The 12,249-nt window shown below is 38.5% G+C and overlaps 1 protein-coding gene across 2 annotated transcripts in view; it reads left to right on the forward strand.

The window, feature by feature from the left end:
• The window catches only part of LOC131881385 (uncharacterized), a 38,666-nt gene that overhangs the window by 20,692 nt on the left and 5,725 nt on the right, over nucleotides 1–12,249 (forward strand). For both annotated transcript variants that reach the window (XM_059228229.1, XM_059228230.1), the window contains exons 3-6: nucleotides 5,710–5,881; nucleotides 5,959–6,151; nucleotides 6,958–7,202; nucleotides 11,219–11,466. In XM_059228229.1, the coding sequence (XP_059084212.1) occupies nucleotides 5,710–5,881; nucleotides 5,959–6,151; nucleotides 6,958–7,202; nucleotides 11,219–11,466 (858 nt within the window). The remainder of the gene's footprint in view (nucleotides 1–5,709; nucleotides 5,882–5,958; nucleotides 6,152–6,957; nucleotides 7,203–11,218; nucleotides 11,467–12,249) is intronic.

Here is a 12,249-nt window from a genome sequence, read left to right on the forward strand (position 1 = left end):
GCGTTTTGAGAGCACCTTCAAGTCCTCGAGAATCCAGGCTAGTTCGAACAATGAAGTCCACTTCTCTTCTTTCTCGGGCTCCTTCATTGTTTGATTTGCTTCCCTCGAATATTCGTAGGAAATACGTAGGCCTTGTTGACCCGGTTGCATCCTTCAAGTCTGACTTGGACACATTTTTAAGTAGCATCCCAAATCAATCCTTTATTGAAGTGTAAGCTCTGAGCTCTGGTGTCCATTCATTGATGTCTTAGGTTACCTACCACACATTGGTGGTTTACTAAATCCTATACCCATATCCGAATATTCAAGCTTTTAAGAGTAAAACAAACCCTTCTACAGGGTCTTTGAAACTGGGTGCATTGGGCGGTTTAGAGAATCTTGGGACGCAGATGCTTCCATAGATTTTCAATATTGCCCTCACAAGCTTGAAGAAGTACTCGTTTCTACTTTCTTTCGATCGAAATAACCATACTATATATGTAGAGTCGTTTCTGAGCCAAGTTTTCCTTATCGTAAAAGCTTTGAATATATTGTGGTATATCTGTATGTGTAAGGTGAAGGGCATTTTAGAAAACTTCCTTCAATTACCTATCCTCTTTTTAACAGAGTCGCACGTGGAAAGGACGGAAATCACTTTTCTGGAAAATTTTGTTCCAATGAAAGACTGTCAACAACACTTTTGTTAATCTTAGTTGTATCCATATTTAAGCAGGGTAACAAGAAAGTACTCGAATATGTTGAAAGTTAGATGTCTGAAAAAGTCAGTACAAAAAGTATAATGAGTCATGACTATCGTTATCAAAATTATGCACAAAAGAGGATCTCCAGATGCACATAAAGATGCGAAAAACCAAGCCTAGGATGCAAATAAGGACGCAAATAAACTTCAAAGAGCAGTACGCTCTGATTCCCTCCGGTCTTTGACTTGTCCGTCCGTCCCCCCCCCCTCTCTCCCCCACGTAATCGAAAGCCAGTGAGATCATTTGAAGTTTGGATGGCTGGTGTCAAAGATAGGTAATGAAATCACAGATCACAACACGGAAGGAAAAATCAAGTCCCTCCCGGAGACTCAGTGGGTCACTGTTTATGAGGTTTTGTTTGATAAAATAGGCTCATTCATCATTTAAGGTGTGTTGTACAATTGTCTGTGTCTTAGGAATGAGATGGAAGGCGGGACCCTGGATAGTCAAGTACAGACTTACATCAGGGGTGCCAAATTCTCATCAAAATAGTGAAAATACAAATTTTAGCCCAAACAAAATCGGTCAAAAGCATTTTTTTCGCAGAAATATCGCTGAAAGTGGTCCAAATAGTAGATCACATTATAACCGACTTACAGCTATTGAAAATGATCGAGGCAATGTTGAAAAATTTATTCACGTGACCTTGGTTACTTATCATTACTTATTTCAAGAGTGTAAAATAATTCCGCCAGAATAAGATACGGTATAAGATGAGCACAGTTTTTATCTAGGGATCTATATGCTCAGAAACTGCAGAAAAAAGTTTGAGTTCCAATGCATCGTCCAAGATTCATAGAGGTCTATTCGGGCTTGGACAGATACAGGCGCCTCAAGTTATTCCTGATTCATGAAGCAAGTAAGGTATTCATTCCATTTTCCAACTACATTACATTTCATTCTGGCAATACCCAGGAAAACAATTCATTGGTCAGTTTCAGCTTCAATTGAACGAATCTCCTCCGTCAAAGTTGGATTGGCCACCATTGTTCAGATGCATCTGATGCACTCCTTTCAGGGCTGCCTGACCTTCTCAAATCAACTGTAAATTCATGCCTCTCTCTACTGTACATCTCTTCCATTGAGTGAGACCTAGGATCTCCTCGTTCTTGGCTATCTTCAGCTTCCATTGGCAATTTGCAGGGCTTGGCCATCAATGTTCTTTGTTCAAAACCATTCTCACATGCACAAGATGTCTGGAAACTTGAGGATGAGAGGCAATCTCTTTTAGACAAGCACTGAATTGCCACTTCCAAGTATTTGCTTGAAAAAGTTGTTGTTTTTGTATCTAAAAGGCAAAAATCACGCCCTAAGATGCACTTTGTTTTCGTTAAAGCATTCTGATCCAAGGAAAAGTTTTTCTGACTTCTATTTAATTGTTTATTGAAGTTTTTACGTTTTGAAACCAAGAGGTATGCATTGGTATTCGAAAAGCTTGTTCCACCCTGATGATGAAATACAATTACTCGTATTTCGGGTGAAATGGTCGTCTAATTCTACCTCGCTGAAATTAAACCTTTCTTCAACGTTGTCATGCACGCAGTTTCGTTATACACAGAATTACATTTACTTTGCAATGGTAGTTCTAAAGCTACGGACGATTTGTAAAGCTTAATCTTGAACGTTTTTGTTACACCAAAGGCTAAATCACCGACAGTTAGCGTTTTTAGAGAGTATAGGTAACACTGTACATACCTTGATCAAAACTCATTCTATATGGTATCAAGATCCTCGGTCCAAGATCCAAATGGAGTCAGATACCTGTCCATATGGGCATTCATTGAAAAAATCTTCCAATGCCATTTTTTGACAGATTCAATTTGTCAAACCTTGTTGGAGCTAGGCTGAGGCTTCCCAAGTGTCTATTTGAATATTGTTTTTCGCATATTGGTGGCCAGGCCAATTTGGGTCTGATGTATGTAGACAACCGTGACTCTTTCAAGGGTATCTCATGGTGGACCTTTCATCCATAAACTAGAATCTATATCGAAACAAAAGGGTATTGTTATGCGGCGAATCCTCTGATATCAAGCTTTACTTTGCGCGGAGAGTATAAGCTAAATTGTAACAAATTATGTTGGATCTTGATGTTGGCCTTCGATGACCTCTTTTCCGTGCGTAATACGGTTTCGCGGATGTTTCGACCAAATATCATTCTTTTCTCCGGAAGTGATGGAACAACTATTTACTCAATGGCGTTTCTTTTCTTTGCCAGAAGTTTTAGGCATAAAAAAGTCGGTATGGTCAAGACAAGACATTTTTGACGAGTCCAAGAATAGTGATGGCTTGATTGATCTTTTCTTCAAGCAAAAGCATGGTAATCTTGGGATCTTGGAATATCCTTACCATTCATAATTTGCATCAATCTATTTAATTCAATTACTATTGTGGCCTTCCCTCATCCCTTGTCCAAGTCTGACTTCGCACGATTCAAGTCAGACTTGAACAAGTTTATGACCAAAATATCTGTATTCTAGGACTAACCAGATCTGTCAGCTCTAATTTGCTAGTAGATCAAAAGGTACAGTTTAATCAAGTGTACTTTATATTTGTGTTAGTATAAGTATAAGTGTAAATGTATATCAACACTTTTCTCCCCTATGGTGGTAAAAAAAGTCCTCAAAAAATGACTATTTTAACTCTGCTTGACATGTGAGATAACTTGTTCATTATTTATTTTTGACCTGGTAGCTTTTTTCAACAAATGTGGGCAATATGAATAAGGCCAAAACTTTCCTGTTACAGTGTAAATTTCAAGCAAGAGAGTGAAAGCAAAGGCAATCGGCTCATTATTGACTCTAATGTTATTTTCCAGCCACTTGTGAACAGGATGTCATAAAAAAGATCTTCAGCAACTGCTTATAGTATTTTGCTCTGATGGAGGCAAAATCATGCCCATGAAAAACGGGTTTTATCGTTGTCAACACCATGGCCGAGCTAGCTATCAATTTAGCAACTAAAGCCTTGAGCACTTAGACAACATGTTCAATGAGCAGCAAGTGTGATACTTTTGACACACTCAAGAGCAAGAGTGCTTGTGGTATTACTAGAGCTACAGAATCTTTCGTTAAATACAATTTGCAGATTTCCGACCCAAACTCAAAAAGATTTTACTTTTTTCGACAAGCCTTTTGACCTTTGGGCTTGAATTATTTTAAACCCAAGATGAGCACCCAAGATGGCCAATGTGTCCTTGGCCTTTTATCGTTAATAACATTTTATCTGGTAGATGTGGTGTGAAGTGAGGAGCGCCCATATCTACTACTATTTGAGTCTTGAGCGAATCCGTATAACAACTAGCTTCTTAAAGGTCTTTCAAGCCATTCCTTTGATGGAAGGAAATGCTTTTCGTGCCATTTAGGTCCAGGCCAAGCTTTTGGCTTTGAAGTGCCCACAGAAAGGAGGTAAAAGTGTTTGGAAAAGCCCTTGAAGTGAACCAATCAAGATGTATCTATGATGTCTATGTTTGGTAGTATTGATTGTAAATGTTGAAAAATCAAAGAATGAAGAGATTTCACACTAACACCATAACACAGGATCTCTTGTGAGTTTTTATCACCCAATCTTTGGCGGCGACTGAATTGGGAGGATTCTCAGATGAATATGCCACTGGCTTATGATTTTGGACAAAAAAATGGAAGACCATAGTGATAAAATGGTTCACTACTTTTTCGTTAAAGACAAGTGTTCACACTCTTCGTCCTTCGAGCTATCATTTTCCATTATGGGAAGTACTTTGCTTTACTATGCTTTCATAAACCAGACAATGTGCCTGTTACAAACCAAGAACACGCCATATTTTTCGGAGTCAGCAACCGAGCCTGTACAATATTATCAAGCACTTCAGCATTGAAGTTAATTATCTAGAATCAGTTTCCTGTTTCATTCGAAAGAAGTTTTCACCACGACAAAACGAATGCAGTGGGAGATCATCTATCTAGTTAAAATTTAGCGCCCGAATGTATCCAAACCGACTAGTTTTCTCTTTAAGTAAATTTGTGGCTTTAAACTGGATTCCTTTATAGTTTTTCGCTTCCACGAAAAACTTGAAGCATCATTAAACTAAATGAGATTGACAAAGTACTCGTATATTAAGATTTAGAAGATGATTTTTTTCATATTGTAGCTACCCTGTCTCTCAGCTTTCCGCTTCTTTCTATCCTTTTTCTCTGTACTCTCTCTTTCCTATGAAAAGTTCTTATTACCTTAAATATAATGAGTCTACTGCCATCTCTCGACTCTTTAAGCTATCGGGCCAAAATGGTCCCGCCACAGTTGAGAGACAGGGTCTCTACAATATCTTATTGCTTCAACTATTGAGGCACATTTGTTCGCATTTTAGTAACATCGAACATAGTGACAAGTAAAGTGATGCGAGTTCTGTGATTCTCTGAGAAGGAACGCACGTTCCATTTCTACCTAAATGGGCATAGAACTATTGGATGGCAATAGGCAACGCTATTATGGGACCATTGCAACTGTCGGTGATTGAAAAACAGATTGCACCAATTTGACGGGATAGCAGCAACAATTCCGGAGATGGAATTCAATCCCAGAAAGCGGCTCTTTTATTAGCATAGCAAAGTGAGCACGAGAGAAAGAAGACCCCTTACCATAAAAACATTTCGACTACAGTGTGTGCATGGAATTTCAAGGGTTCAAGGGGACATTTGTTCCTTCTGTCCCAGGCGATATTGAGACTTGCGGAAATTGAAACCGAAACTGCAATTTGTCTGCAAATGACAGACTGAATAAGCATCATGGGATGGGTGTCTGGTGCAGTAAGTTATGGAGATCAGCCACCATACCAAAGTTCAGACTTGAAAAGAGACAGTCTAGACAGAATTTAATGCCCAAAAAATGAAGACATTCTAGTCTCAGTAATGACGTACACTCGTTTTGACCTTCTAGCCAGCCATTTTTAGACATCAAGAGTTTTAAGATTCTAAATAATTCATCTTTCTTTTAGGGGCTCCCTCCAAAAAGTGTTCTTCCCTTCCGTGACTTTATGTAATATCAATCAAGGTCGAAGTTCTTTATTTCGCGAAGTGGGTCTTTCCCAGAACGAGACTCTCTTGAGGGCGGTGTTAAAACAGGCCTACTTTGGTGCGAATAAACCACTGAAACCCGACCTGTTAAGGGTAAGGAAAATTTCTTAGACGCTAATCAAATGAGATTGAATTTTCTCCCAGACCCATAAATGGTGTGCTCTTTTCAGGCTGTCAAAGCAATTTTTTCTAGTAAAGATGTGCTAAAAAAAGGCATCCTCGGCGATCTCATGTGTGAGAGCACACCCTACAGACAAAAGGCTTTCAATGAGCGGGATCTTATCCAATGGGAAAGCTTCGCCAATGAAACGTACATTTCCGAAGCAGGATGGTATTTCAAGACATTGGCTGTGCAAGAAATGGGTAAGGAAACTAAATCCCAAATATAGTACGTACTAGATCAAGCTAGCTACAAGCTCGCGATTTGATCCATTTCGTTTCGACAACAACCTGGTTTCCCCTGCTTCAACAGGAAGTCTCAAGCGATTCCATCTAATGTTCTTAATAACACAATTAATCACGCTTAATGCACACATTCTGGAGCTTGTTCAGACTTCTCCTCTCGTTCTTTTCCACTTATAACGAAGGAAAAATGCATCTTGGAAGTCGGAGCTATTTCCAAATTGCAATCACAAACCAATGGTTTGAAACCACTTGAGAGGTCAAGAAGTGATGGATCTGTTAGTGCTGTGTTTCATCAGAACCAAACTACTAATCTAATGATGGTTCGAGTTCATCAGTCATGACAACTCTTTCTCGGCACCAGAAAAAAACGTTTTTGCCACGATTAGTTTTGGGTCGTTTACTGACCCAAAAATACGGACTAACACTGCCATGAACCTCATTAATCAAAGTTACCAGGCAAACGCCAAAGATCCTTTTGTGTGGGTTCAAACGCAAAAAGTAGCCGTTATTCCACATTCTTTGCACAATCGCCTTCTTATGGGTTATTCAGGCACTCAAATTTACTCGAAATAGAAAAATAATGCAATTTGCTCTTTGCTTCTAGCTTGCAAGTGAAATCGAGTTATATTCGTGCAATTCGATTTTGTTCTAAAACAAAACAAAAAAGGTCCTTTTAGCTTGGTGGAACAGAAAGTGGGCGTAACTCCTTTTAAGTAGAAATAGGATCGGCCTTGCCATAATTTGCTCCTTTTTGTTTTGTACAGGCGAAAATTTCGTGTTGAGTGCCTCTTATCGTCGAATTGCCAAAGATACTCAGAGGTTCACGAGTCTCCTTCCGTTCTTCGGTACGGACTATGGACTTTGCACTTTGATCAAGCCACAGATTACGTTCAACCGGGACTTGGAACAGATCCCTTTTGCCTTGCTCATGAAGAACTTCACGCCCACCATTCAACCGGGAATCCAATTGGGCAAAGAGAATGGACTCTCCATACTCTTGGACACTGAGGTAATCGGACCTTTGGCAATTATTTTTGAAATGTAATCAATTGCAATTGAGATATAATTACATAACTGATATAAGTTTCAACTTCATTGATTGTTTTGATTAATCCATCAAAAGTTCGTTTTTGGGATTTAGATGCATTTGAAAAAAATCATGATCAGTTTCAAATTTTAATTGAAAAAAATATTGATCATGGCTGTCATATAAAAAGGTATTGTACAGAGCACCTTGTGGTAATGCTTGATGTCTAGATCTGATTAGTCATTGAAATCTGCCAAAATTCGACGGTAGCGCGATTTAATATTTTTTTTTTTAAACAAAAATAAAATCGTATGTTATCTGAATAGTATATGAAATTAAAAGTGTTGACCGAAACATGTAATTACGATTTGCAAAAATGCAAACGAAGGGGCAAAAAATTGCAAATATGTTACGTAAATCAACAAAATTATGAAAGAGCAAAAAGGATGGCAAGCAAGGCATGCAAAAGCACGTTAAAAAAAGGGGGTACATACTTTCATTATAAGCACTCAATTCTACGAATTCATCATAGTAGTTATTATTGCTCACCTAATGTGTGCAAGACCCCAAAGGCAAAAGGGTAGAGTTCATTAGGTTACAAAAGACACCATTTACATTTTCTTGGAATAAAAACAGTATGGTGAGCTTCCAATGGTCTTGTTACAGACCACAGAATACGTCGGTCCATTGGCAAAGAGTCTGCAGATTTTGGCCAAGTACTGAAACAATTTGATTTTGACAGATGAAAAAATGTTATCTTATGAGGTTTGTGCAAAATGGCGAGATTATCAAGCCGATCAGGAAAAAAATCATTTGAAATGATAGGGAGCCAAATGTACTGAAATGGACAAAAGACAGAAACATGTTCATCAAGTGTTTTTATTTTTTATTTTTGCAACACTTTCTCAACACCCAGGAGAACGTCAATAAAAAAAAGTCAATTTATTCTTTGGGGGAAAATGCAGAAAAATGCAATTGAATAAACGCGCATTATCGAATCTTTATTGTTTTGTTTGATGATTCGCGTGTTTGTAACCGATACTTTTTTTTTGTTTGTTTTTTCACGGCTTTTCTAACCTCTATAGGGAATGTAATCCCCAGTACTATTAAAATGAAAGGTTCTAATTCGTCTATTTATTACCTTTCAACCTTTGTATGATATTTGGTCTACCAACGAATTTGAATTGGCAGACCGAGCTAGTCCTTGAATGTGGGGTTGATCTGGAATGCTATCTAAAAAATGAAATTCCTTGTTAGTCATGGTGCGTCATAATTTAGAAAATATTTGGATGTTTTGAACATTTTTTTATTTTTTATTTTTTGAGATTTGGAAACGATTTTTGCTTATTTGGAGTTTATTGATTACAAAGAGAACGTCAGTCATATAGTTATAAAATGTTTTTATTTTTTGGGCGAATAAGAAATATGTTTCAATTTCTTAGGTTAGGGTGCTAAAAAGTTCAAGATTCCAATTTTAAACTCATGATAACTATGATGGTCTGCGCTAGAGATGGTTCATTCTATTGCCTTTGATTATTTTTGACATAGAGCTAGCTCTCTTTACGTGATAAAACTCTTGCACTTTCACAGTAATGTGCTATTTTCAAGAGACTTTGATGCTTCAAACGTCATGTTTCCATTTTGGGAAGGTTAGAAACAAAACGCCTGTAACGTAGTTCTATTTGAAGACTTCATTACCCCTACGGGAAATGTAATTCCCAGCAATTCAAGATGAAGGATTTGTATTTCCTACTTGACTTCATAGTCACATAAAATCGGCTCCACCGACGACCTACGGTTGGCGAATCTGGCTTGCCCTTAAATATATCGTTGAGGATCAAAATTTTGTCCAAGTCTGACTTAAAAGATGCCAGCGGATCAACACGCTCGTATGCCCTGCGAATACTAGAGGGATTAAAATTGAACAATCAAGGAGCCCGTGAAATAAGAAAAGAGTGGTACTTCATTCCAGTAATCAGCGTGGATTCTCGAGGCCTTAAAAATGAACCTCAAAACAGACGTTGAGCCTCTCCTGGCGCAAGAATTGACCCAGGAATCTAGTTTGGGACAAAGCTCATGAATGATTTTAAAACAATACAGAGACACTTGTTTGTGATTTCAAAATTGAACGCGGAGCCACTTTTCCCAGCCCTAGGTAAATTTAATTTCTGCAAAGGCTGACCATGTTTGAGCAATTTCCATATCGCCCAAGCATGTTGACACCACTCATCCCAAATTTAGATTGATTACCCTGTTGACCTCGTAAAAAGCGGGAAAGAAAGACAATGAGACCAAAAGGCTTGTGGAATAAAGAATAAACGGTCACATTCTGTCTACGGTCTACGGTCCGCACCATCAGCTCACCTAGTGTCTGGATATTACTGCAATTTTGTTTTAGATATTTCTTGATCTCAAAGCCCTTGGTTATAAAATGATGTTGTCTTATGGTTTCATCTACCGATCAAAAGGCCGGTTTTTTTTTTTTAAGTAGCTCGTTTGAAATTCCAAATTCGTTATCATTCCGAAAGAATTTGGCATTCACTTCCATTCACTGTGATTAAAGAATGGTTAAGCTAACATGTGCATTCACTTGTTTAAGCATTTGCCCTTTGCAGACTACTCGCATTTTTTGGGCTTCCTTTCCCTTTGAACGCCATCTTACCTGTTTTTTTTGCGGAATTCCTTGCCGCTACCGGGATTAGAATCCCAGCAGTTCAAGACGAGAAGATTATTCATTTTACTTGACTTTTATTTATATATATTATTTGATCTACCAACGAATTGGAGTTGGCTGATCTGACTAATCTTTGAATATAAGGTTGATCAGGAATTTTAGTCAAAAACTTGTCCAAGTCTGACTTAAATCCTGCTACTGGATCAACACCTACATAAGCCCTTCGAATATTTGAGGGCAGCAAATTGAACAATGAGGGACCCCCAAAAGAAGAGAGTTGGACTTCATTGTTTTAACTAGCCTGGATTATCGAGGGCTTGAAGGTGCTCTTAAAACGCACATTAAGCCTCTACGGTCACTACAATTGACCCTAAATCCTGGGTTGGGACAAAGCTCATGAATGCTTTTGAAAATGTACAATATCAGATACCTTTCGTACCTTCTCTGAATACTGTACAATCCCAACCTTTTTGGATTATATCCGCCTCTCTTTTCGTAACATAGAGCTCGGCTCTTAGATGGCGGGACAATAGCTACATCCAAAAAGTGCCAGATTATTGTGATTTCCTTTTACCTTGAAGCCATATATACATTGAGATCTTGACCTGGTACTTTCTTTGAATATATAGTATAGCACTAATCTTTAGAGTCCCTCTCAATTTGAGAGCGCTTTCATTCCTGCAATGGTTCTAGTATTTCTTTTATAAAAAATCTTGCAAGCTGTTGAAACAGCTTTGAAGACCGTTATTTACCCTCTGCTTTGAAATAAATTCCGAGTCTAAACATCCCATTTTTTACAAAGGCATTGGTTGACACCACAATCCGGCCAAAATCTGTTATCATTAGGGAGAATTTTTTTGAACCAAGACATGTCTAGGACAAGGCCATTTGGCATTGGCTGGAAAGTCTTCGTGAGTTTGCTCATGGTGCGATTCCTTGGAGCATTGCCTCTAAAAAAGGAGACAATGCCGATTCGAGCAAAAAATCCCAGACAACTGTGTGGAAAACGATTTGCCGTCCTTGTTCAATCACCTCACACGACCCAACTATTGGACTCAATGAAAATTATTCTCACTTTGGTAAAATTCTCAACCCACTATCTGTAACATTTTCCATTGAAATAAAGTATAAATCACGACCAATCAGAAGTACCCCTGATATCCCGTATGATTTAATTAATTCAACAACCAACGACTAGCAATCTTAATCTCTCTATCGTCACATGGTGCACTCAAGACCACCCAACAGATCTACTTTTCTTGTTATTGACCATGTTCTTTGGCGTAACAAGTGCAATACGACTCAACGCAACCTTTTCATTTAGGTCTACGACTATGGATTCTCACCTCAACGAGGGGAAGGCTTCAAGTTGGCCATTCATCATCATATGGATCAGCCGATCATGGCCTTGTCCGATGTCGACATTAGTCCGGGCTTCGTGACCCAATTGTCCGTCACGCCCACGTTAACTTTGACCACCAACGAGGCCCGAGAGAGATTTACGCCCACGGAAAGAAAGTGCTATTTTGACGATGAATTCAGATTCAAATATTTGCCACAAGAGTTATATAGGTGAGCTATTTAGGCTTGTTTGAGCCTGCTAGTTGCTTGTACCCACAATGTTTGGTTAATTGTCAATGAACCACATGCTGGAAAAGCAACGAAGAGTATTAGAAATAACAAAAGAATTTTCAAGTGAAGACATTACTATATTTTAGGGCAAAATCATCGCTCAATTGGCTTTGCTGAGTAAATCAGGTAATATTATTTAATAAACGCCTCACATGACAATTTGGAGCTTGTTCACTCGATCTAAATATAAATTCTCAATGACACGTGTCCCAATACATATGTGTCAAAAAATGAAAACCCACCGACTTCCTCTACCCTTATGTAAGAAATATCTAACCACGGACTTCTAGAAATATGGACTGCGAACGAACTTGCCGGCAAATCGGCCTGCTCTTGGTCATAGCCACTCTGAGCCACTTTTCGAATTAAAGTAATAAAATAAGAAACGTATATCTCTGCAATTAATGGTAGGTCAATTTTAGATCATTTACATGCAAAGTCGATCGTTTCAAACTTATGTTGTCAAAAGCTTATGTAGCTGACCAAGAGCAGGCCGAAAATTCAAATTTGATGTAGTGTTTAAGATCTTAGAAGAACTAGCCGTTGAGAGAGAGATTGCATTCATCTCTATAACAGAAACCTGGCTTCGGCCAGGGGTCTTAGATGAAGAAGTAACCATAGTTGGTTTCAACTTAGTTCGTTGTGATAGGATACGCCCTGATAATCCCATATTCCCACATGGGGGCGTATGCCTATATGTTAGGAATGATTTGCACATTAGTC

This window comes from Tigriopus californicus, chromosome 5 (assembly GCF_007210705.1).
Source record: "Tigriopus californicus strain San Diego chromosome 5, Tcal_SD_v2.1, whole genome shotgun sequence".
NCBI classification, from domain to species: domain Eukaryota; kingdom Metazoa; phylum Arthropoda; class Copepoda; order Harpacticoida; family Harpacticidae; genus Tigriopus; species Tigriopus californicus.